Raw genomic sequence first — 27,582 nt, 5'->3', positions numbered from 1 at the left:
GCCTGCAGGCCAGATTCAATTTACCAGGCCCTCTCTATTTACCTGTGCATCTGCAGGTATTGGGCAATCTCAGCTATCATTGGCTGCAGATCGCTGTTACCAGCCAATGGGAGCTGTTGGAAGTGATGTCCCAGTCTGCACCTCTTTCTGCCTTTCCTGTTGGATGTGAATGGTGATCCACAGCCAATGAGAGCTGTGATCACCTGTACCTGCAGAGGTGCAGGTAAATATAGCAGCAGCAGCCTGTCAGGGACAAACCCACCACTTTTTTTATTGCCCACCCCTGCCATAAGGGTTTGCCTGTGTAGTGGAATAAAGTCCCCGGTGGGAGTTTAATTTCTAAAGTAGACTACCATGGAGCACATGAATTGGTCTGTGTAGACCCTGCAGGTACGCACAAATAATTCCCTCGTGTGTTTTAATTTAGCACTGTTTCAAACAGTTCAACAAACCCTAGGTCCAATCGGATTTAATGAAAAAGAATGATACGCATTTTTGTTGCCATGAATTTGCTATAATTCTATTGAGAATCTGAGCCTTTTGTCTCTGTAAAGCTGCCCCTTTTCTCACCACTGCCAACAGGGAGAAATCATGGAGATATTTTCCCCCACTGATGGTATATTCCTGGGAGAATATTCCAGTCTCCCACTTGGCTAAGTGAGTCAAGCTTCAGAATTTGTGTGTCACGTAGATACTCCACCAGATTTAACGTGTCCCAAATCAGGTAAATGCTAGAGAAACCAGCAGATGTGTCCTTGGCTGATCTTAAAGCAGGAAAACAGAGTCCCAGTAATTAGAGAATGCACAAGTTGGACATAAAAGAAGAGGTGTGTGATGAAAGATTTGTTAGCCTTCAAATACAAGGTTTGATAGGAGAAACGGTTATTGCTAGTAACAGAGTTGTATTAGCCTGCGATTGGAACATTAAGAGTAGAAACTAGTTTTCTAGATACATCATAGGTCCTGAGGTCAGAAGAAACAACTGAAGTGTGAAATGACTGAGGAAATGTAAAATAACCTATAAAAAGGCCTCAGTAATTATAACAGGAAATATTAACTATCTGACACTAATCGGAGTCTCAGTAGGGAAAATGATGGAGTTGGCTATTTTTATTATTACATAGAGCTGCTATGTATTTTCCCCACTATGGTCCTATCTACACGAGCAGGTCCTTCCAGAAAATCAGGCCCTATGTCTGCATACAAGATGTGCTCTTTCAATCAAAAATCAAAAGAACACAGCTCTTCTTCTGGAAGCTGTCTTCTGCTCCCAGATCAGGAAAGGTGTCTCTTTCTGAAAGGTTCTTTGGGAAAAAAAGTATGTGTAGATGCTCCGGGGACCCTTCTCTCGAAAGAGGAGTCCTCATGTTGCTGGATTTTTTGATCCCTGGCCCGTTCTTTTGAAAGACTGGGGGCTGTGCGGGCACTCTCTTTTGAAAGAGCAGATTGCTCTTTCAATCTGCTTTTTTGTGTGTAGACGCAATTTTCCAGAAGATTGTCTTTCAGATGATCACTGTCATGTAGACGCAGCTTCTGATACATATGTCTCAGCCAATGACAAAGGCAGTAATCCTTGTCTTAGGTAGTAGGAAAATAGATTGTGTGAATCAAAATTTTCAAACTTGGGTACCATAGGTATGGGAAATTATCATTTTTTATGACAAGTATCAGAGGGTAGCCATGTTAGTCTATATCCACAAAAACAACGAGACGTCCTGTGGCACTTTATAAACTAACAGATTTTTTTTGAGCATAAATAAGTTTTTGAGGGTACAGACCCACTTCGTCACAAAAGCTTATGCTCCAAAAAAATCTGTTAGTTCATAAGGTGCCATAGGACCTCTCATACGTTTATTAACTTAAAAGGCATGAATTTCAGAGGCACCAAGCACCATAATCTCTCACTTGAGTTAATGGAAATGATGAATAATCTGACTGGCTATCATGGTGCATAAATATGTTTTTAGGTGTCTAAGTTTGACAATTTTGGCCATAGTGAACAGGAAAAATGGCTAGAGAAGACCACATTTTTAGCAGACATCCAATCTACACTGCCTTCCCTCCATAATATCTTCCATTGGGATTTGGTAGGATATAGCAAGAAAGCATGGGTGGAAATTAACTGAGGCCACTGCTTTAGTGGAGATGACCTACACGCCCCATGTTTTGTTACAATTCAACCTAACTTGTCTTTCAAGAGAGGTTCTGGAATAGCAGGCCATGTTGCAGATGGCTTCAGGTGCATTGTTGTTTTTCTGAAGAGGTCAGCTGAACACATGGCTCAAAACAGTTCCCTTGGCCTCTTGTTTTCTGGGGAAATCATGTGATTTTTCTTTTATGAAGTCCTTCCAATGGCTTTTTCCATAAAACTGACAAAATTACAGTAAACCCTTAATTTAACAAACCCTGATTTAATGGACTTTGGATGCTGTGTGCCAGTCCCTCCTCCACAAATGCCAGTGACTCACCGGAGCTGCTGAGCAGGCCAGAGGAGCAGCCAGGGCTGCCAGGGCCTTTGGAGCCGCTGGGGCTGGAGGAGCCACTGGATTTAATGGACTTTTGCCATTAACGGATGCCCCTTTCCCCCCCACCTTAGTCTGCTAAATCAAGGGTTTACTGAATGTTTTCTTCATAGGCAAAAAGAATTCTCTGAATACAGAATTTTGCCTTGTTTTCTGGAGTAGGCCCCTTAGAGAAAATCCAAGGGTACTGTTATAATACATAATTCTTACCAGCTGAGATAGGCAATAGAAACAAGCCCTAATAGGATCAGTCCTTTCTTCTTTGATGGATAACAGTGTGGGGTAGCAAAGATCTCCAGCAGAGCAAGTGGCAGTACAACAGTGTGCTGGGAACGAAAGAAGATATGTCAGAGAGAGGCAACAGTGTATTCTGGTAATCAAATTCACCAAAACACTTGTGGAAATTGGTGCAGTCATGCAAACGCAATATTGGCTAGCACTATATATAATACATGTCACTTTCCCTATGGGTAAATTCCCACAATACAGTGAAAGCTTCTTGTTACACAGTAAAAATTATGGCAAAGAGGTGCTGTTATAGGACTCTGTACTGCTGTGCATCGTAACAGACACTGTAGAGATTTACGGTATCATCAGATGTGTAAGAACAGTTGTAGTGACCCCCACGTGGGTCACTGTTTGTTTTGAGATGGAAAGAAAAAGCCCTCTGATGTTTTCCGGAAGTCTCTCCTTGCTTAAATTAAGCCCAGAGGTGGTAGGTAAACATAGCAGTGGCAGACAGGTAATCCCAATGGATGCATTGTGTAGACACTAGGATAGTTATTTGGAAATAACACCTGTTATTTCAAAACAACCCTGCTGTGTAGACCTACACATACTGAACATGCCTATGATACACATGAAATGCAACAAAATAATTCGAAATAAAAGAGAGGACGGGAGAGAGATTTCCATGGCTATACTGGTATCATGGAGCATGCTGGTGTTTTCACACATTTTATGAACCCTATCTAAGGTTTGTTTTCTCCATTAGTAGCAATTTACAATGTAATTCATATAGAATAATGGAGTCCATTCACAAGAATAAATGGGTTCACTGTAATTCATGTTTATATAGCAAATACCAAAGGAATGCATGATTAGCCACCTATAGCAAAATGTGCCCTTGCCAATGACATTCAATTAGCTTTCCAAATGAATTCCCTTGGCTGGCTGAGAAAAAGCTGATATTTTTTAGTGATGAACATTAGTGATGGCCCATATACCATGGCTGCTAATACCAGTTGCAAGGCCTTTAAAGGCTTTTAATTTTCAGATGGAAAAAAGTGTTCTCTCGTTCTAGCTATTTTTAATATTAGTCACCAAACACCACGATTCATTAAAGACAATTATGAACCCAATTTTAACCAAATGGTGGTGGTGATCTCTCATTTATTTAAATCCAATGCAACCGTTCTTTGGACCAAAATATATATAAAAATATATAAAAAATATATAGTTATGCTTCTTGATTTAAAAGGAAATCTAATAATTAGGCTTGGATTGACACAAATCAGCATGTTGGCAAAAATGAGTGGAAGCAATGACTCAGTCTATGTTTCAGTTAACAGTTTCTCAGTTTCACTTGTAAACAGGGAAACTGACAAAAATAATTACCGCAGAGGGAGAAAAAATATTTAATTCTGAGGTTTAGAAAGCCAAAATCACTATCTAAAACAATAGTGCTGCATACATTAATCTCCCTGTCAATGAATTGAATGAGTGCATATATTCATCCCTTTTTGGAAAACTTCAGTATTTTTCCTTTTGTTTTAATTAATATATATATTAACTAATACTGCTTCTTGAGAAAAGCTTGGTAGTTTATTTCTTTTGTGAGCTTGACAGAACGTGAAGTGGGAAAACTAAAGCTTCTGCGTTTTTTGGCAGAACAGTAATTGGAAAACTAAAAGTTACAGCATTTATGAATTTCTTTGCTTTATCTGATGATCATTATGGAAACACAGTTCAGGCTTAAAGATAACATATGAAGTAGGACTGTTGATTAATTTCCATTACCTCATGCAATTAACTCAAAAATTAATCATGATTTAGAAAATATTGTGAATGTTTTTTCTATATTTTCAAATACATTGATTTAAATGACAATGCTGAATGCAAATTGTACAATGATAACTTTATATTACGTTATTACAAATGTTTGCATTGTAAAAATGATAAACAAAAGAAATAGCATTTTTTACAATTCACCTTATACAAGTACGGTAGTGCAATCTCTTTATAATAATAGAATAATTTTCTAACAATTCTATATTTGTAAGGTCAACTTTCATATAAAGATTGCACTACCGTACTTGTAATGGGAGAATTGAAAAATACTATTTCTTTTGTTTTTATGGTGTAAATATTTGAAATAAATAAATATAAAGGTAATGTGGTACAAATTCGTATTCTCTTGTAATTCAAATCAATATATTTGTAAATATAAAAAGCATACAAAATATTTAAATAGTATTGTTTAACAGTGAATTAATCGGAATTATTGTTTTCTTAATCACTTGGAGCCTCTCATATCAAGTTCTCCCAAATCTTTTATCAATGGATTATTTAAAAATCAAATATTATTGTCAGAGTCTTTCTTAAATACAACTTAAACATTGTCTGAGATACTGCTGGCATCCTGATTGGTCTTCAGCTCATCAGAGTTAAACTGTGACATTTCATACTCATAGGAAAACTTCAGTGTCATTGTTGTCTTGCTGGGAACGTGGCGGGTGGGAGGGACCATAAGATGGTTGCCAAAGGCAATATTCATAACCTAAATTCTGAGTTCTTTACCTACTTTTCATGCAATCCATACTCAGTCAAAGTCTGAAGGATTTTACGTGGGGGCAGGGGGAGCGGGACTTACAAAAAAGAGTTCTACCTCTTAACATCCCTGCATAAGTTTGGGGAGTAGAGGTTAGGGAGGCAGCAACCTCAAGTTTTGTACTATCTTCCCTATGCCCAGGGGCTGGCTGGAGTCCCAGCCCATGCCAAATCTCCTGGGTCCCTCAGTTCCTTGGCATCACTGCTGCCTGCCAGCCTCATGGCTCCACCAGCCATCAGAGTCCCATCACCCATAGTCTCTGCAGGATCCACAGCCTGCTGATCATAGGGTCCGGGCCTCTGGGCTAGAAGAATCTGATTCTGTCTGGGGTCCTGCCAGCAGCTAGGGACTCTGCTCTTGCAATTGCCCCAGGGCTCAGTTTCCCCCAGCTGTGACTCTTCTGTGGGCACCAAGGGGCTATCGTTGTCATCTCTCCAAAACCACACGGACTGCATGCTATTGCCCTGAATGGCGACAGTTGGAAGGAAATGAAACGGGTGTAAGGGAGAAGATGTAACACAACACCTCCACCCTAAGAGTTATTCTAGCACCACTGTATCCTTGCGTGATGGTATCAAACCGTCCTCCCAATCACCACCATTTTTTGCATAAATTTCCAGTGCTTTTCCACAGCCCTGTTCTCTTTCCCTGTTCTTGGCCCCTTGGTGGATGAAATTTTAATAAGGACAAATGCAAAGTGCTCCACTTAGGAAGGTATAATCAGTTTCATGCATACGGAATGGGAAGCAAATGTTTAGCAAGGAGTACTGCAGAAAGGGATCTACGAGTTATAGTGGACCATAGGCTAAATATGAGTCAACAGCATAACACTGCTGCAAAAAGAGCAAACGTGATTCTGGGATACCACATTTCAAGAAAGACGTGGAAACGTTGGAGAAGGTCCAGAGAAGAGCAACAAGAGTGATTAAAAGTTTAGAGAACATGAGCTATGAGGGAAGACTGAAAGAGCTGGGCTTGTTTAGTTTAGAAAAGAGAAGATTTAGAGGGGACATGATAATAGTATTCAAGTATCTCAAAGAGGGTTACAAGGAGGAGAGAGAAAAATTGTTCTCCTGGACCTCCGAGGAAAGGACAAGGAGCAATGGGCTTAAACTGCAGAAAGGGAGTTTAGGGTGGATATTACGAAAAAACTTCCTGTCAGGGTGGTTAAAGATTGGAATAAATTGCCAGAGTGGGTTTTGGGGAAGAGGTTGTGGAATTTCCATCACTGGGGATATTTCAGAGCAGGTTAGATAGATGTCTCTCTGGGATGGTACAGATGTAGGGTGATCATATCTCCCTGTCCCAAATATAGGACATGGAGCTATGTGGGGGAGGGGTGGCTTCTCCTGGCTCCACCAAATGCCAGGTAGCCAGGAAGGAAGTGGCCACCCCCGGTGCTCTCCAGAAGCCCTGGGGAAGTGGCAGCCACCAGCCCTCTCTGGGAATCCGAGGGAAGCATCAGGGATGCAGCAGCCACCCACTCTCCCTATGCTTCCCCGAGGCTCGGGGAAATGGCCTACCTGTTCTCCAGCTATAAGCTGTGCCTGTGTAGCTCCTGGTAGAAAAGATCAGTGGGGGGAGGGCCCAAATATGGGACACTTAGTCCCTTTTAAAAAATAAGTAGGGATGCCTTTTTGGCATCCCGAATACAGGACCGTCCCACCAAATACAGGACGGATGGTCACCCAGCGTCGATGGTATTTGGTCCCACTGTGAGGGCAGGGGACAGGACTTGATGACCTCCTGAGGTTCCTTTTAGTTCCAGTGTTCTATGATTCTATGGCACAAGCGCCCTCATTTGATCTACCCCTCTTTGATTTAGGATCCCCTTAAATTTCACTTTTGCTCTTCTTCTTGCAGTGCATCCTTATTTATTTTCCTTCTTTCCATTCTCCACTTTTACTAGTATGAAACTGCGATGTTTAATTGTTTTATATTTTTCATAGTGAAATGCCTTGCTTAAAAAACTTTTAAATAGTGTTGTCTCAGAATTATTTATTATTATTTTAATGTTTTTTTCTGCACTCTGCAGCAGCAGTGCCATGCCAGGAAACCAAATGAGTATCTCTGTGTCTTTACATACATGCATATACGAGAGATACAAAAAGTTCTGCTATTTTTGCCAGGCATGAATACTTTTAGGGAGCTATTGGTCAAGTTTAATCTTGTCAGCTGTCAAATTTCATTAGACCTTAAACATGTCTGAAAGCATATTTGTTTCTTCCCTTCCCAGGTCCACTATTGCTCACCATGAAAGAGAGGAGGAAGCTATGCAAGTCCAACATTTTCAGAAATGCATGCATGTAATTTGTTTGCAGTTACTGTGAGTGCATTCATCATCACAACTGCTGTACACACAGATGTCTTGTTTGGTGGTTGAGGGAGTTTGTAGCTAGAGTGCACGGTTTTTCATGTGTGCCTCTCTTTGAAAATGTGGACATTGTTGAATATATGACTGCTTATTCTGAGGCAGTTTGAGTGAGTTTCGGAGCCAACGTTGTAGTAGTAATTTTCTCTGAAACTAAATACACAAGTAAGTGGGTAAAGTTCATATTGCAGTTTGAAGCTGACATGAGATTGAAACAATCTACTCTTCCAGCATGGAATTTTGTCTCCAGCTGTCCAGTCAGGGGGTGGGGGATGGGTGAGAGAGCTTACACGTGTGCATTCTGGAATAACAGAAGTCAAAGAAGATTCAGTGCCTTAACATTTGCCAAAGGTTTCATACTCTCCGCTTTACTAAATGGGAGGATGTCAATAAAAATGGAAACATTTGAAAACTATATAGAGCACTGGGGAAAGCCAAGCATCTTAGCATTCGAATGCGTGTGGCGTTTAATTTAATGCTCCATAACCCTCACGGTGACATTCTTTGTTTCTGCTAACAAATGAATACAAGGGAAAGCCTCTAAATGTCGTAGCTGCTGTGTGGTTTAAAGCCAGGAAAGCTGGAAATGCAGGGAACTAGAAACATTTATCTCTTTGTTTATAAGAGTTACTAAATGTTTAATGCAACTGCAGGAGAAATCAGTTGTATGAGATTTTCAGAGATGTGGCTGAAAATGCTATATCCTAGGAGTAAACATATTGTTTTGAAAAATAGCACCGCTGAATGGAGTGCAGCCAACCAGTGCTGCCAACAGACTGTTGAGTCCTGGACAAGACTGGGGGCATGTCTCGTCTCTGGGCCCCCAAAGGGTCATGGTCTTGGGTGCAAGGGTGGGGCTTAGGGCTAGCCACCCCCACCCAGCCCTTAGCATTGCCTGCGGTTCTGGTGGTGATTTAAAGGACCTGGGCTAGCAGCTGGCAGCCTTTAAAATCTCTGGTTCCCTTGGGCAGCTGGCCCCTTGTTTCCTGCCCCACATTCCCCAGTGATGACCTTGAACTAAGGCCCTGAGTACACACAGACTTTGCACCAGTTTTATAACTGTTGGTTAGGGGGTGTGGTATTTTACTGACATTTATACTGGTACAACACCTAGTGTGGATATTATCTGTGTCAAGGTGCCTTGTACCCAGGGGAGCTGACACTGGCTGGGCCACTAGGGAAGGTCTGGGGGGCACACTCTGAGAAGGGGCACCTTGGGTGGAAGGAGTGGGGACAGCCCCACCTACCTCTACTCCCCTCAGAGCTGTCAGGTATCCCTACAGTGCACAGGTGATCACTCTGGCCACCAGCTGTGCTGCTCTGCTACCAGGTAAACAGATGTCTGCTCCTCCCCCTGCCCCATAAAGCCACAGAAGCTCTGAAACTGCCCTTCCTGGTTTCTTGGCAAGGGCTTACTTATCTGGCCAGGTGACAATGCCCTCTGCACGGAGCAGACGATTCCCTGCTTGCCTCATTGCCGAGTTACTGGAGCTAATCAGAGTTAGGAGAGAGAGGGAGCTGAAGAGGGACTCGGGGTATGTCTGCACAGCAAAGTTATTTTGAAATTACCGCCACTCTTTTGAAATAATGATGTGAGTGTCTACACAACGCAACTGCTATTTCGAAATACTTTCAAAATAACAGTTGGCTGATTTTGAAATAGGTAAACCTCATTTCACAAGGAATAGAGCCCATTTTGAAATAGGTGCTGTTAAATCAGGAAATAATGCCATAGTGGCTCTGTTACAAAGTAGGCTCTGTTGTGTGTAGATGCTGTATTTCGAGGTAGCTGAGTGCTATTTCAAAATGCATTGAGTGTAGCTGCACTATTTTGGAGCCAGCTGTTATGGAATACTTCCTCCAGAATTGCTTATTCAGGAATAAGGCTGCTGTATAGACATAGCCGTGATGCCCCATGGTCAATTACCTACTTGCCAGAGGACCTATTGTCAAACTGGGGAGAGCTGCCCACAGAGTGCTACACTGATCAGTGATAGAAATGCTGCCAATGTAAACATTCTCTGCTGCCTGTGAAAGTGAGTGAACGCACAAACCATTTTTTTAAACTGGTTCCCTATCTCCAGTGAAACTGACAGTGCAAAAATTCTCAAGCGTAGATGCAGTCTGATGCTAGAATAACTGTACCTACACTAGGAGAGGGTAGTGCTGTTTAAACTGCCAGTATAGTAAAAGCAAGAGATGTGACTTTTGTGTGTAGACAAGCCCTTATGTGAGGAGACAGACAGGAAGTCTCACTGGTATTGTGAATCCTTCTTGCTATGTACATTCTTATTGCTGTCAAACAGCAGTGGCTCCCTTAAGTGAGGCCTCCCCTTGTGTTCTTCTCCCTGGCTTTCTGCATTACCCTCAGTATTCCCAAATACGTCTCAGTTGTCATTCATTGAGGTCACTTGATCTGATGGACAGGACACTCAAGGACGTGGCTTGATTGCTAGCTCTATCATCAACCTGCTGTTGACGATAAGCAAGTCACCTCTCCACTGTGCCTCTACTCTCTGCCACCAGCCCTCTGTCTTATCTGGTTGTAAACTCTTCAGGTCATAGACTGTCTCTTACTGTCTGTCAGTAAAGTGCCTAGTACAATGGGCTCCTGCTCTTTGTTGTGGCTTGTAAGAGTTGCCATAGTACAAATAATACGTGTTAAACCTCTCTTGTCCAGCACCCTCAGGAGCTGACCAGTCACAGATGAGAGAATTTGCTGGACCATGGGAGGTCAATATCTTCCATCGCATTACCAACACTTGCACCTCTTACAAGCCTCTTAGAGGACATTTAGGGGTAAATAGAGATAAATAACAGCACAGAACACTGAGAGGCTGTAAACAAACTTTGAGACCATGGGAAACTTGGCCACACCCATGGTAATTAAAAAAAAAAACTAAAATCATGCTGGATTGCAGCGTTTGCCAGACGAGAGAGTTCTGGATTAGAGAGGTTCAACCTGTACTAATAATTTAGGCTACTGTATTGTTAAAGCATTTGTCAAAATTTGTCTATTGTGGAAGAAAGTTAAATATGAAATTTAAACTGAAAAGGATCATGTTTTGCAGATGAAAAAGAAAAAATATTAAAGAAGGAAAAACATATGTTTATGGTTGTTACTAATGCAACTGAATGAATAGTTGCCTGTTTTCTTTCTTTTGCTGCCTACCAATGAGTCTGAATGACCCACAGTTCTCCTTTTTTTCACCTGTCAGTACCATCAACCTCTTAAAAATCCCATGTTGTTCAATAGCCATTAAAATAAATAGCATACACGTGTGATTCAATTCAGACTGTATGTCGCAAGTAATGGCTTTTTGGGGAGCATCAAGAGACATCCTGATAACAGAACACCGGGAAAGAAATAAACAACTGTAGTGAGAGAATCAGCCAAAATGACTTTTATCTGACTCACCCTCTACCCAAAGAATTTAGCTCAAGTAAAATAATAGTATTTGGAACGTATGTAATAACTTTTTATCTCTAGATCTCAAAACTCTTTATAAAGATGGACAAGCATAATTAACCCAATTTTACTCATGGGTAAACTGAGGCACACAGACAGAGCGAATTGCATACGATTCAATAGGAAAGCAAGAACTAAAACTCTGGTTTGCTAGCTCCGAAAGTAGCATCTTCTCGACTGGCCTTGCTGTCTCCATAAATCCCCATAACAGAATTTGATTTCCAGCCACTCTTCATTTTTCAAAATGAAAATTGTCCACTTGAGCCATTGCAAAGCCATGACTAAAATACAGTGCCCTTGACATGCTGCTGTTTGTAGCAGCCTGTTGGAATATCCAAGTAAAGTTTGGACAGTCCCAGTACGCCTGGCTCAGATTGCTACAAAGGAGAGAGGCACGTTGTCCTACATATCTGCCCCTGTTCTCCTTTAGTAATTATTCAGCATGAGCCTCTTTTACCCAGAGACTAAATTCCTGTGACAAGGCGCGAAAGCCCCAGCTTAGACATTCTGTTGCTAGGAATTCAAAGTGTAAACCCCTTGAGGTGCCAACACAAGGGAAAAGATACAAGGTTGGTTGACCATCACATGGAAGAGAGAGCACGTAGTTGCAAGCTCAAGGAGTATTGTGTTCCCACAGTATATGTGCATATATCTTGTATGAGCTAGACAAATGGTTATGATACAGAACATAATGATGTTCCTATTTACATAGTGAGAGAGATCTCTGGCACAGCTGATCCACGGTAGTACTTAGGTCCCTAAGTCTCAGCTGTAGCTGTCTAAATCCTGAGGAGTTTGTCCCCCTACTGTAGATATCTAGAAAGGTCTTTAGAGAAGGGAGGCTGGACCCTCCATTTCCCACCTCCTGGGTGGGTACTTGAAATACCATACAACAGAGTCATGCACTTTTGCTCTGTGCCAACATCTCAGGCCAGGTGTACACTGGGCAGTACAGTCGGTTTCAGATAGTTAGTTTCAGATGTGTCGGTTCTATCTTACCTGACTGTCTTCACTGCAATAGTGAGGAGTACAGGTGTCTACTGCTGACCCCGGACACATCGATTTCATGCATCTCTACTAGACACATGAAATCGCACTATGGAAGATCACTTCCTGGTCAGGGTCATAGACATGTCCTCAGTAAGGTTTTATTCACAGTGGATAGTTTTATTCAGAGCTTCAACAGGAGAATCTGAGGGAGCCTGCATTCAAATATCCCATAGCTCTGTGGTTACAGTATGGTTCAAATCCACCTGAACCTGCGTTTTCCACACCCCAGGTGAGTGTTCTAATAACTGGGCTACAAGTTGTAAGGTGAGCACCTCCTCCTTCTTGCCCAGCCATCTTGTGTGGAGGGAGACAAACACCAAATGCATTTTCACAAGAAATGACTTAGGCCCCTAGCTCACCTGACTCCAAGGAAAAGGTTCCTGACTGTGGATTACGAGCAGAAAGAAATGCATTCTATTGCCTGGATGTAGGCACCTAACTCTGTAAGAAGAGCAGGGCTTATCTTATATTTCTTGTTTAGGCGATGCCCTGCCTAGAGTTCTGGCTTTTGCAGATCTCCTGCTTTGGTGCCTATCTCTTCCCATGCACCCTACAGCTAACTTGCATCCCTTACACAGGCTTTGTAGATTGCAGTGTTGTTCCTGTGATTTTTCTGGGTGTGCTAGTCTCTGTGTGGAGCTGGGCACAGGTGGCTTTGTCTGAACTGCCACTTCCAGCACTAAAACTTTAGTTGTTCAGTGCTGTGAAAAAACTCCCCTGCCCCCGCAGTTGACAAAGGTTTTAGCTCCGAAAAGCGCCACTGTAGACAGTGCGCTATGGCCAGGAGATGCGCCCTCAGCGATAAGGCTGCCTACTGCCCTTCATTTGCAGTGGGTTTTGTTTTTGTTTTTTTTCTTTTAAATTGCCGGAGAGCTCTCCCACAAGGATAAAATGTGACTACTCTGCCCACATCACAGCATGGCACTGGCAGCATTCCCATGGCCACACTGTACCATCAGCAGTGAAGACACACCCTGGTACGTTTAACAAAAATCAGTATAAAAGCTTTCAGACTCTAAATCATATCTCCCTTATATATAACAGATATATATATCCAGGACACACAGCCACCTAACAAAACTAACAGCTTCCCCCCTCACCCCAAGAGCCAGCTAGATATTGCACTAGGCAAGATGAACTTTTGCGTACCACAAGAGCTGTGAAAGATAGCGGCATTCCCGGGGGGACCCATCAAATCTTGTCCCTGACAATTGATGTTTAGAGTGCTGTTCTTTTACATATCTGGCAGCTCCCCGGATTCCCACAGTATTTGCAGGGGACATCTTGCATCAAAAGGAAGAAACTATTTAAAAGGTGTATTTCCGTGCTGATAGCATTTAGAACACTCGCTCTGAGTCTTCTCCCCTGCCCCATCAGTGACAATGATCTTTTCAGGGCTCTGAATTCACTTTTGGCAGACATCTTGGATTCTACAGTTACTGGAAGGAACCGCCCCCCCCCCCACACTCCTCCCACAAGTTGGCAGAGCTGCTAATAGCATTAGTCATTTATATAGTGCTGTAAGGGGAGCATGGCCTCTTCCATTACACTGCAGGCAGCTGGTTTGCAGTCAGTCACTGAGAGGTTGGCTGATCATTGTGCAGTAGTAGGAATGTTTCCTAAAATAGGTGTGCGTTCAGGAACTGCTTCCATGTGGACTGGGAGGAAGCTTGTCATGGATGAACTCAAAGATGACCTTTGTTCAGACTCCACCACCAGATTCAGTGCAGTTCTGCCCTGACAAAGTGGGGGGAAAAAACAAAACAAAAAAAAGATGGTTCTGTCTTGTCACCTATGTGGGACCTAAGTGTACCACTGAATGTACCATGATTTGGGCCCAGAGTTTAACCTGCAGTGCTAGTCCATCTCCACTTACAAGATAGGATCATTTTTAAATGGAGTCTGGAATGCTGTAAGCATCCCCAGCATGCTATTTGCAGAGGGTGAGGCAAGGGATCCCATTTTGTTATGCAGATTTGAGTTACTCACATCATCTCAAAATCATGTCAATAAAATCTTGACACCATATCACACGATCAGGTATTCCGTGCGTGCGGAATGTTTACAAAAGCAGGGAAATGTAGATGCCTCATGGAACCTGAAAACATATCACCATTACTAATTTTTGTACCCTTCCAATTGTAAAGCTAGACTCCCTTACTACTGTTTGCCCTTGGATAGATGATGTAGTAGATTGATGCAGAGCTAGTCTACAGAAACTAAGCCACTCTGCACTGGATAGGAAAAGATGGAAAGAAATAGTGAGAGGCATCAGACATCAATGGGTGCTGAGCCCACGGTTATTGATGATGATGATCTGCATGCGCCTGGGAGGGAGGGAGAAATTTTAAGAAATACATTTTAGAAATTTCTGCAAATAGTTTTTCCAGCTGTACTAATGTCACATTTGGAGGTCCAAGCATTTCTCAATCTGCTTAAGCTGTTGCTATATTAGAAAGGGTGTATTCTCAACTATGCACTAAGATTTGAAATATATATATATATATATTACCACTGAACAATGTACTAAGGTAGCCCTATTGCTTGTCTAGAATCCTGATACTGAGGTATGTATAATTTTCAGAAGAAAAGGAATAATTTTCTGAGTGATCTCTTTTTTTAAAAAAAAAAAAATAGCATCTGTTTGCATCTGCTCAGTAATGTTAGAAGTAGTTCCAGTGAAACTGAATTAGTGATCAGGGAACAGGTGATAGGGTCAAAAGTACATCATGGTTGCGATTTATCACATGGATATCACTCGTGGGTAAGTGGTGTGAGAGAGAGGGAGAGAGAGAGATGCTGTACGTGCATAAGTATTTGTGTGTAAAAGTGACATAAATACCTAGGAAATTGCATTTAATTTCAAGGGCATTAGGACAGGCAGTGTGTTGCAAAGCTGTTGAGTTAGACAAATCTTAAAAAAGTAGAATCTTGAGAGAAACAAGGCAGGGATGTCTGTATGATTATTTCATGCTTTTTGGCTCCTGATTCAGGCTAGCATCGAACCTCTCCCCTTCCAGCCTCCCTTAGGCCCAGAAGGCTGCCATGACCTTACTAACCACCCACGGTTTCCATCTTGCTGTCAGCATCCTTAGACTTGACTGATGAAAAGTATGTGATTATTCAACATATCATAAAAACAGCGACGGCAATTGGAGGAAAGAGCTGAAATATATTTATAGAAATCTGTAAACAATCACTTCAATTCTGCTATCCAGTGCCATGCACACATTAGTTTATGAGCTGTTGAGCTGTCAGATTTTCTTTGATTTTCTCACCTCTTTTAACAATTACCACGTGCACTGTATTCCTAAGCATTGTGTATTTCATAATGTTCTGTTTATGGAGATAATTTCTTTTTTTTGAACTGCAGTAACTTAGCTTTCTCTTTATGAATACACATATTTTAATTGATTTTGGTGTGTGTGGTTTTTTTTTTTGTTTGGAAGGAGCTTGACAAGCCATGATTCACTGACATTCCCTGTGTGTGCTAAAAGGCTTCTTTAGGCAATTATAGCACATACATCCGTTCATTACATACAGCTCAATGTGTGCTTTAAATAGACAGCAGAAAAAAAAAGTTGTGAAATCCCTTGGAAAGATAAATAATGCAACAGTAGGGCATTCATTGCAAAAGTCTGTGTGTTCTAGGCGCTAGTCAGGCTTTTTACTCACCATAGCATGATTTAACCACATTGGAATGATCCCATCCAGGCTCTTGGGGTAAACCAGTTCTCGGTTGTACGTATACAATACCCAAAAGGACATAAACACAAACTGCAACAAAAGAGTTTTTGTTTTAAAAGGCAAAACAGTTTGTAGGGAAAATGTGAGCTGGCAAGATAAAAAACAAATGATGTCTTGCACAAATGACAAAGTAAAGGAGGGAAGTTGCTGCTAGAGGTGGGAAAGTACCCTCAAAAGTTACTTGAGTAAAAGTGCAGCTGTTTTCACTTCTGGGTACTTGAGTACAATAAAGATGTGACACGTGTGTACTTTCCCTTGAGTAGTTATCAAGAGGGACACCAGAGACTTGTACTTAAGTACTCACCCTTCCCAAAGCAGCTGCACTTTTACTCAAGTAACTTTTTGGTACTTTTCCCACCTCTGGGTACTGCAAACTGCAGCATCCTGTTCTTATTAAAGCCATGTAAGGCTCACCTTGTTTTGATCAGTATGGTGGGGCTTATAGCTTTAAGAAACCCCTCCTCTACTATATCAGCTGCTGATGCTGAAATTTCCAGGGGACACGTGAATGTCCTCAAACTGTCCTTATTTTGTCAGTGGGATCTGTGGTGGTCCAAGGGTCCTGTGCCTGTCCTCTGAAACCAAAGGGTTTGTTCTTCTTGATAACACAGAAAAAGCAGATACTTGCAAGAATCATTGTCCAGATCTTGGCATTCTGGTGAAGTCTGTAAGCTTCATCCTAAGATGTAGGTACAGCTGTGGGCTGTGTCTTGGGCCCATTTGATCCAATAGGGGAGGATTTACAGTGAGAGGATTTAAGAGTAAGAAATGAATCCCAGTATCAGCTACTGATAGGCGAAAGCTCATTTGTGCTTTCTTGGCCTGGTTCTACCTTTAAGCACAAGTTGAGCATATTATGGAAGTGGAGGGTAGGAGAGGTGGGGAGGATTGTCAGTACTAAATATAGCGCAGGCAGGTTACAGATAGATCCATCTGGGTGTTCATCCCTTTTCAAAAGTGTGCAATGGGCGATGTGACAGCTGTGTTACAACAAACTGGCTAGTCACTCTGAAGGCTTAGTCTCCAGCTGTGTCTACAAACCCCTTCCCTTTCAGAGGGGGTATGTAAATCCGTGGGATCGAAATTGCATATGAGGCAGGGATTTAAATATCCTGTGCCTCATTTACATATTCCCGCAAGGTGCAGCCTTCGAAGTGGGGTCATTCTAAAAGTGCCATGTAGATGCCAGCACTGCAAAAGGAAACCCTGACTTCGAAAATTCCCTTATTCCCAAATCATTTATATACCAATTAATAAAGTTTTTACATTCTACAGACTTATTTTCTTACACATGCTAAAAGGTGGTGGGGGAGGGGGTGTTTATATGACCATGAAGCAAAATTTCCATTGGTTTGGATTACATTTGATGGGTTGACGGGGGGGCTGCCAATTGCAGAGATGAAAAATGGGGCTCAGCCTAAAAATTTACTCACCCCTGACTCCAAGTAATGTCATTTTAGTCTCTCTATCTTCTGGGTTTAATTTCATTTTGCAGTCAGAGAAGATAATGGGAGGGTTTGTTGCCTTTTAAGACTCTTAAGGCACATGTTGCCCTTTTGGTGAAACTACTGTAGTACATAATTTCAGTAACCATGTATAAGGCTAGCAGAACATCTACTTTCTGCCTTTTAATTTTGGTGGATCCCTGTTTGCCTATGGCCAGTTTGTAGGTGTGGCTGGTACACATCAGTTACTTACCGTGGCCACAGGGAAAGCCAGGACACTGAAGAGAAGGTCTCTGCAGGAAATTATGTACTTAACACTTCGCAGTTTCTTAATTAGTCTCAGCACATCAGCCAGGAAGGAGACTCCATAGAAAACAGCCTGCAAAACCTAAATTAATTACAGATAATGAGAGAATCTTCATCCACCTTTAATTAGCATGTTCCTGCATGAACTCAATACTTGCTCTTTAGGGGGCTGTTTTGCGGGTGAACTACAAGTCAGAAGCAGGGAAATAGCTTTTGGTTCAATTTTCCTTATTAACTGAAAGTGATTGAATCAAGTAGTTCAGGAAATTACTTTAACAGTACCTTGTTTAATGGACCAGTGAGTGTGGTGTGCAGAGTGAGTCTTACTCAGACTGGAAGTGGCAGGATGTTTCAAAAGAGAGGCCTTTTTGCAATGAATATGTTAATAGTTAACCTCAAGGTGACAGTAGTGATGGGAGGCAGTGAAAGCTTTGCGCGTGTGTGGTTGCTGGGGAGAGATTAAGATGCCACCCAGCTGATTAGCAGGCACCCACAGCAAAGTTTTGTGTTGCTCTTAGTGGTGCACATTCACACATGCCTCAGTGCACTTCAAATTTATTCCACACATGGATGGAAAAAATCTGCCTATGGGTGGAAAACCATAGGGGGCACATGAATGGGAGGGGTGGAATCTGTGGCTATTGTGGGTTCTCATGTTTCCTGCAAAGCAGTCCCTAAAAGTGGTCTCACAGGTTAGCCAAATGGTGCCAGCTAGCTGGCGATGTGTTAGCGTTCATGCCAACACTGTACCATTTAACCAATACAAAACGCGCTAAAAGGCCTGTGTTAGACAAAGAAGCTGCTAGAAAAAGAGTCGCCCTGTATGGGGTGCAGAACCTATTTCTGCTGAATTCAGAGGGATGTCATATTTACATCCTTAAAGATATTTGGGTAGGAGTTATCCACCTCAATACCTTTTGAGGGTCTGGGCCTCAGTAACTAGAAATAGGACTTCTTTGCACTAGGACAGAGAGAGCTAGTTGAATTGATATATATATACATATATTTTTTTTACAAATAATGTAACCAATAAATTCGGGCTCTTGTTTAAATTAGTTAACTTCATAGAGAGTTCAGTAATATTATGCAAATAATGTATTATCTGTACTCTCTTCCACTGATCCTCCAGAAATTGTATCTGAAAATAACGTTTCTCATTGTTCAACCCCTTCTCTTAGTGCTACACGAAGGACTGTAGTGCAGTAAATGTTGGAAGAAGATGACGCCTATTAAGAGCTTACTGATCTTTGCTAATCTGCACTCAACTTTGAACCTGAGCTCAACTCCTGTGATCACTGATGGTATTTTTAAGACTAAATTGTCCCACTGTTGTACTGGGAAACTGTCTATTGCAAATGCTGGCGCTGCTGCGATGGAAAGAGACCGTCTGGGTTGCAGAATGATGTCTCTTTTGCTACAATCTTACCCGGAATGGGATTTGTAGTTTGAGTTTCTGTGATACGTGAGCTTGGAGTAACGACTGCCCCAGCGAGTCTGGAGAGGTTGGGCTTGGGAGGGGACAGCACTGTCAGAGTGCTTTGTCAGAGCGGGCGACATTCTCGGACATCTGACAGAAGGGGAACAGTGGTAGGATTTCTGGGCAGTGGCCATCAATTGTGGATTTTGAACTTTTTCCCTTAGAAAGTTGTAGGTGGAGAACAGAGGATAGGGAGCACAATAGCTTTCCCCTCCCTCTGGCCTTCTGCCCGCCACAACTATTTCAAAACAATACTTTATGCTTTCATTGCATGGTTCCCCTTAGGGTGCCAGGGTGCATTCAAATATTAATGACTGACATTTCACAGCACCCCTATGAGGCGGCAATTAGCTTTAAACAAAGAGTCTCTCCGTGCCTCAGTTTTCCAAAGTGACTGGCCCGTGGCGGTCACACAGAAGTATATGGAAGATGTGGTGGGGGGGCGTGGAGTGCAAGTTGCCTGACAAATAATTCTGTGACTTACCCATCACGCTTCCTCCCAAAGACAGCAGGAGACTTATGGGCTGAATAATGCAACTGACATTAAAAATAACCCTGCCAGAACTAGAGATATTTGCAGTCTAAATTTATTCCTATTTGAGACACAAAAATAGCCCTTTAAATATGTGTGTGGGTACAGTGGTGCAGGATTGTGCCCTTAGAGTCCAAGGTGCTGCACTCAGAGCAGCAAAGCACATGTCCAACTTCAGTGGGACTCCTCGGGTACTTAAAGTTAAGCACGTGTTTAATTTCTTGTCAGGTCACGGCCTGGAATCCTGTTCCCTGAGGTAGTGCGCGTGGGAGGTGGGTGCCTAAGAACTGATCATGTTCCTGAACGCGGTTGGTTTCAAATACGGCAAGCTGTAGAGCCCTCTGTGCTGTATAATTCAATGCTTCCTCCCTGCACTTTAACCAGCATGACAAATGGCAATGAAATGACCTGTGTGACACAGTTAGAGTGAACGCCTGGTTATGCATGGTGACTAATGGTTAATAAAGCATCTCATAGGCGATCTCTGTTTGAGAGAGGCATGGTTCCCAGAGCACAGGGTATGAGCATCACTTTTACAGCGAGCCCTACATTAATCACAAGACAGAAATAAGCTTCATTTCCCCCTCCTCCTTAAGATCCATTAAACCAAACATTTGGATGGAAAAGAAACAGATGGTCCCAAAGCATCCAAGTTCTCAGTCTAGCATTTTTTCTGTGGCTTACAGAAGAGGTCAATGCTATCTTCCATACTGAAAACTTCTGTTCATTTTTCTTACTCTGGTTGCTGTGTGAGTGCTTGCAGACCACTGATAACACTTCTTGAAATGCATGAGATAATATTACAGATTATCCCCAATGCTTATGAACACTTCAGTCCCTCTTACGCCTTTCTTGGAGAAAGTACGTGGGAGTAATTACTGCACAGGGGTGAATATCACCCCTTAAGGGTTCTCCTACACTTTGGACAGGAGGCATAATTTTGGCTTGCAGAGACATACCTGTGCTAGCTCTGATCAAACTACAACACTAAAAATAGAGGTGTAGACTGAATTAAATGAGGAGTGGAGGGGCCAGCCTCTCTGTCTGTGATCCAGACCAAGAGACTAGGTAGGTACCTGGGATGGCTGGCCGGTGCTGTCGCTCATGCCTCTATGGATACACTTCTGTGTTTAGTGCTCTGGCCTGATCAAAGCCGGCACTGGGATGTCTCCTCAAGCAGGCAATTGTCTCCAGTTTGACGTGTAGATGTACGTTTAGAGGAGTGCAGGAGTGAAGCCGTGAAGTCGTAGGGTATGGCTGCACTGTAACTGGACAGCCTGAGCCAGCTGACTGGGGCACACAGGGTTCAGGCTTAAGGGGCTGTTTAAATGCAATGTAGAGCTTTGGACTCAAGCTGCAACGTGAGTTCTGAGGCAATCCCACCTCACAAGGTCCTAGAGCCAGAGGTGAAAGTAACTTCAATGTCTTATAGGGACTGATGTAGGGTTAGGGCAGTGGGCCAGGGGAGTTGCAGTGCAACAGCAGCTGTAAGAAACTTAAGTGTGGGGTACAGTGCAGGGGGCTAGGGGCTCAGAGCAGGGAGTTGAGTTGTGGGGGGCTCAGGGCAGGTAGATGGGTACAGGAGTCAAGGCAGGGGCTTGGATGTGTGCCAGGTCAGGGCAGGGTGTTGGTGGGGGGAGGTGCAGGAGTCAAGGGGTGTGTGTGTGTGTGTGTGTCTAGGAGGGTGGGGGCACGTCAGACCGGTACCAGGAGGCTGCTTGTTGTTCCTCTTTGTCACTTCCAGGGAGTGAGAGGAAAGCCCACAGTGCGGGTCACTCACTCCTCTGCCCTCCCCAGCCACGAGGGAGAGGAATGCCGGCATGCATGCCGTGTGCTGCACCCTCACTCCCTGGCAGTGACCAGGTGCAGGACAACAGCGAGCAGCCTCCCAGTACGAACCTTGTTGGGCCTTCAGCCCCCTGCCCCACCCCGCACTACCTAAATGGTTCTGTGATGGGGGCTCAGGACTGGTGTAGTCCCAGACTGGTGGTGGAATATGCCCCCAGCTGGCTCCTTTATCCAGTCAGGCTGCCAGCTACTTAGCACGGCAGCCTGCAGGAGAGCCCCAGGAACCCAGCCATAAGCTCCCCATTTGCTTCTCCTGCATCACAGAACCCCAAGCAGCCAGCTCCTGATGTCTGGAGTGGCACACCAGGGTGCACTAGCTGACTTTCACTCTGCCCAAATCTCTACACTGCAGTTAAACATCCCCTCAGCCTCCATTCTGTGAGCCGGAGTGAGCTGGCATGAGGGATCTGTGGGTTTTTAGAGTATAGGCAGACCCACATCACACATCCTTCACACCGTGAAAGGAGCTCTGTGTGTGCCTGCATAGACACCTGGAGTGTGTCTACACTAGGAACTAACTTAGAAGTTAATTTTGAAGTTAGGCGCTACTTTGAAGTAGCCACCAGAGAGTATACACACATTTTCCCTTACTTTGAAGTTAACTTCAAAGTTGAGCATCAACACACACACACTACTTCGAGGTAGGGCACTACTCCATTCCCAGGAATGAAGTAAAGACTTCAAAGTTGGGCTCCCTTTGAAATCTTTACTCCATTCCCGGGGATGGAATAGTGCCCTACTTCAAACTAGGGTGTGTGTAGATGCTCAACTTTGAAGTTCTACTTTGAAGTAAGCAACTTCAAAGCTCTTTTCTGTAGAGTAGACACAGCCCTGCTGTTTAGTGGTTTCATGTGGATTATACTCAGCTTGTATTTTCAGGTGTAACGAGGGGACTCATTTGAAAACTGGAAGACTAAACATGGCCTTAATTATAGAGTCATTGCAAGTGCTTCCATAATATATCACCATCTCATAGGACATGGGTGGACCAGCTCTGAACTCGCTCAACTTCGGGAGAATTCCTATCTGGACACGAATCCACATTTTGCGACCCTAGCTCATTTCTAGTAAAAGTAAATGTAAGCATAACTGAAAATATACAAAAGAATTACGTTATTTCCAATGTCCCTATGATGAATGCTGACACTTGCAATGGCAGCTGCTCTCAGTATCTGCATCAGCCAGATATAAGTCAAAAGGATTCCCCAAAATATTCCTCCCAGAACAGGAACAGAAATAAGAATAGAAACATTCTGAAAGGAAGAAAGCAATGAGTAACCCACAGAGAAGGACTGGGACAAACTGGTTTCTGTCAACCATTTTTGGTGCTTTAGAAATGCTTGTGTACAGACAGGGTGTGTTTCATTAACTACACCTATTTAACTCTGTCCGACAGACTAGATGAACTAAGAAGGTTTAGTGGCAAAAATCAAATCTCTCCTAATTAGATCAAAGCAAGTATTTTCAGTATTTAGTCCTGTGTTTCATTTTCAAAGATAGCATCTGGCTATTAGAATATATCTAATGCCCAAAGCATTTGGACTAATGGCATATAAATCTGATATTCCATGTGGGCTATTAAATCTGGCAATCAATTTTTTCTACATTCTCGTGTGTGTGTGTGTGTGTGTACATACACACGCTATAAAATATGGGAAATACGTGCAATGCATATTGTATCTATTGGAAATCAAACAGAAAATAGAACCTTTAGTACAATTGAAACCATTTTAATAATGGGAATGAAAGTATAATGAATAAAGTTTGGGAGGGGTTTGAGAGGGGTGGCAACATGTCCTCCAGTCATGTGTGGAATACATTTTGTTGGGTGCAGCAAAGAGTGTGCAGACACGCACCGCTGGCAGAAACACATGCCGCTGGCGTGATTGTAAAATGTAAGTATATTTCCGATCCCACAAAACAAGATGTGAAAATTATCTGTCTATCAGCCTCTTCTGTCTGTTCAGGAACAGACTAATGGAAAGCTTTAATACTAATTGCTGAAGCATGTATTTTTCTTCTGCGCCACACCACACTATGCTATCTCCTTTTAGAGGCTCTGATGGCAACAGATGGTGTAAGTGGATAGGGTGGATTTGTAGGGCAATGTTGAAACCTGGAGTCTGGCTGTACAGAGGCTCACACAGCAGGTACAAATGTGGAGGAATTGCTCATATGGCAGGACCAGGGCTCTGTGGCATTGACAAGTTTACATTTTTGATTTTTTTTTCCATTCTAAATCACCATAGAAAGTCAGGGATTGAAATGGACATTTTCAGAAAATGTCCACTTCAGAAGAACCAAAAGGAAACCTTGTGATAGTTTGTTTTTTCCAGGCTAGCAAGCCGGCAATGAGGAACCAGGGCAGCCTGGTGAGTTCACCAGGTTGGCCAGTCTTCCTGCCTGCTTGGGTTTCTTCTAAACATCGAACAGAAAATCCACATGTGCCCTCAGAATGTTTTGGTTCTATCGAATCAGCATTTCCTACAGAAAACTATTTGGTCTGAATGAAAGTCAGTTGTAATACCCAGAGATGGTTCTTAGTATCAGGCGAAGTGTCACAGTTCTGTTTCCAAAAGCTGCAGAATCTTTAAATGGTCTCCTAGTCTTTATTTGTTGATGTTCACTCCCAGAGCAGAAGTCTCAAGTGCCCCTCATGTAAGCAGGACATTTGAACATGCTGCTTTTCTGATCCCCCATTCTCCTGCCCCTGCATCACTGCCCAGCGAGACCCACGTCTGGTGGCTGCAGCCTGTTTCCACCCTGAGATGTGGTGGCCTGTGCAGGCTTCTCCTATGCAAAACTTAACACTTGACAGTGTGAAAGGTAGAAGCTGAGGAGAGCGGGTTGGCTTGGGGAGGCTGCAACAATCCTGGAAGAAGCCTCAGCCAGGATCCCATCCGTGGTCTAGTGGACCAACTAATGGTGGCTTGAAAACAAGAAGTGATCTGTGTATTGATGTGAAAACAAACCAAATTAGAGGAAAACCAAATGGAGCTCTGTGCTGGCCTTTCTGATGGTGAGGATAGGCCAAATCATCATGAGACTTGGAGCAACTGCTTTACGTCAAAAGGGGCAGTGAACATTAGCTCCTTGCCCCTCTACCAGACTTCTAAAACCCTAACTCCTCCATTTCTTTCTTGGCCACCAAGAGGGACCCTGGAAGTTTGCATTAACCAGAAGTGTTAGCAGACTCCACCAATCAGTCTGTGTAGGTGAGGGAGAGAATGGGAGATTAGGTGCTTGCTGTGACATCCCAAGTAATCTGGAAAAATAGTCTTTGGAGAAAGATGAGCATCTGGTTCCTTCACCCCCTCCCACCCCTGTCTGTATCTCAGCACCTCTCCACTATGACTGGAAGGGTGTTGTCTTCAGCACAGTGGGCTCCCCTTTATGCTGGCCACTCCATTTTGGAATCGCCAGTTCTGTTTCGGGAGGGGTGGGAAGGAAAAACAGCACAATTGTTTTCTGTGTCTCTGTGCTCATAGCGAGACAAAAGCTGACTGAGTATTGTGCTCAGCAGAATAGCAGAGCCAAGGGAACGGCTGATTGCAGATTTGTCAGGGGGGACCATTTTGCCTCAGAAGTTCTTTACTATTTGGGAGGCACAAAGTCATCCAAGGATCCAGAGCTCTAGGTGGGCTATGGCTGCACAACAGCAGGCTCATGTTTTGGCCCCTTGTGGCTAGGGTGTGGACAGGTATATGCCAGGGAGGGGAATATATGTACTACCTAGATTACTGCCCAAAGTTTCCCCTTTTGCCATTGGTTTTCTTTAATACAGCAGAATAATGCCCAAAGATATATATATATATATATACACACACACACACATATAGGCCCGAATCCTGCCCCTTGCTCTGTACATGTGGAGTGCGCAGCCTACGACATGGCAATTGGGGTCTGTGGAAGCTCAGACAGGATGTCAGGAGCCCATGGGGTAGTTCACACGTCTGGTTATTAGTATCCACAGCAGTAAATATACATATTTATTACTACTATATTCATTACACAGGCACAAAAAGTGCTTTAATGTAGAATCATAGAATGCCGGAACTGGAAGGAATATCGACTGAGAAGTCACCGAGTCCAGTCCCCTGCACCCATGGCAGGACCAAGCACCAGCCAGATCATCCTGGCAGATGTTTGTCTAACCTGCTCTTAAAAGTCTCCCGTGATGGCAATTCCACTTCCTTGGGCAATTTATTCCAGTGCTTAACCACCATAACTCTAAAATTTTCCTAATGTCCAACCTAAACCACACTTGCTGCTAAATTAAGCCCATTGTTTCTTGTCTTACCCTCAAAGGTTAAGGAGAATAATTTTTCTCCTCCTTCTTTGTAACAGTCATTTAGGTACTTGTATGCCATTGTATGCTCTGTTGTGCGATAACTCTCCAATGTAGCATCATCCAGTGGCCGCCTAGAGATAAGGATGGGAACAGCAGGTCTGGAGGTCCAACTTCTATGTAAATCCATGCACCATAGATGAGGTCACATGGGGAATGCAGGGGCTGATGGGGCTTTTCTAGTTAGCCTCAAGGCAAACTAGCATCCCTGAAGTGGTTCCATTGCCAGAACACCAGCTTAGTGGGAATCCTCTCCACAAGCCCATTTCCACCCACAGACATGCCCATTGCACAGCCCAGCTACTTGGGCTAGTTATTTGGCCTAAGCTTTGTCCCACGAGCAACATGCTGCATGTTTCCATTTGGTTAGTGATCGTCAGTAATGCTGTGATAGTAGTAGTAGTAGAAGTAGTGGTAGTAATCTGAGATTCAGAAATATATTATTGCCAATATACCCTCGTGTAATTCTAAAAAACGGAGCAAACCACTCATCACACTCCTTCAAATGCACACGACAATATTGCACCTGTCTACATTTCTTTTGCCCCTTGTGGTGTAAAATGTATTTTTACCCCCAACCAATTTGTTTGTAATTGAGTACATTCACAATTGGCTATTACCACACTGTTGTTTGTTGTGCTGTTTGTATATTTCATAATAAGTAAAAAATCACATACTACTGGGTGCTAAATACACTAACTGCTAGCTCTTCTCTCCTAGAATTCAATAACATGCTTCAAAGCTGTCCCTCCTTCTTGTACACATTCTGTATTTCTTTCCTTCTCCCAGTTACCTTGTCTCTTAACAACGAGGCAACTAGCTACAATATACATAATGTTTAAAATTTTGCAGTTTGTTGTCAGATAGTCTTTATGCATAAATATCACAAATGTGGATACCTATTTAGTTTCCATTGGGGTATAAACGATAAAAGAAAGCAATATAATAGCAGCAAATACACCAGCTGCATATGTTTTGTGGCACAGATGGTAGACAGACAAATAGACAGATTGGTACCACTGTATATTACATGCTTACCAGATTGAGAACTGTCAAATATTTCCACTGCCTACCATAAAGGAATACTTCAGACGGCCGGTCTTCTGCTCTTACGAGGGAGATTGAATAGGTTACAAAAACATACCAGACAAAAACAAGGGAATGATAAGCAGCCAGTGCAGCGATTGCCATGGTTCTGCTGTGAGTGCTATTCAAACTCCAAAGCAGCTTTTCTTTTAATGTTCTTTAGCCATGCGTAGGAAATTGCACTGCAAGAGAGTTTGCTGCCTGAAGAAAGTCAGGACTCTGCTCACATGAAACAAATATTACGACACTGGCTGAACTTTGTATCTTTTTTCTTCTGCTGCTAAGCCTAGGGGGGGAAAAATAGGCTTGCTCCATGGATTTAAATGCCTCACTCAAGATTACTGAAGATTAGTTGCAGAGTTACATAAGTTTTGGTGTTTCTCTGCCCCAGGGGAGGAGGCTGTCTCTTGGTTTGCATAACTGAGTTTCACATGCTGTCTGGACAAGTAGGAAAAAACTCATTAGTTTTCCTTCTGGTGAGATATTGGTGTTGTCATGAGCCTGGTTCAGTTTTGGGGTTCCCTACAGCATAAGTTTTTGTCACTGCTCTT

The 27,582-nt window shown here is 43.0% G+C and overlaps 1 protein-coding gene across 1 annotated transcript in view; it reads right to left on the bottom strand.

The window, feature by feature from the left end:
• The window catches only part of ADTRP (androgen dependent TFPI regulating protein), a 41,105-nt gene extending 13,897 nt beyond the window's left edge, over window positions 1-27,208 (bottom strand). Inside the window, exons 1-4 of the mRNA XM_074985908.1 lie at window positions 26,984-27,208; window positions 17,688-17,822; window positions 15,918-16,019; window positions 2,733-2,848 (exon numbers count right to left, since the gene is read on the bottom strand). Of these exons, the coding sequence (XP_074842009.1) occupies window positions 2,733-2,848; window positions 15,918-16,019; window positions 17,688-17,822; window positions 26,984-27,136 (506 nt within the window). The 5' untranslated portion in view covers window positions 27,137-27,208. The remainder of the gene's footprint in view (window positions 1-2,732; window positions 2,849-15,917; window positions 16,020-17,687; window positions 17,823-26,983) is intronic.
• Between the last annotated feature and the right edge of the window lie 374 nt (window positions 27,209-27,582).

The sequence above is a fragment of the Carettochelys insculpta genome, chromosome 2, assembly GCF_033958435.1.
Source record: "Carettochelys insculpta isolate YL-2023 chromosome 2, ASM3395843v1, whole genome shotgun sequence".
Taxonomy (NCBI): domain Eukaryota; kingdom Metazoa; phylum Chordata; order Testudines; family Carettochelyidae; genus Carettochelys; species Carettochelys insculpta.
This window is presented reverse-complemented; position numbering and strand designations above follow the sequence as displayed.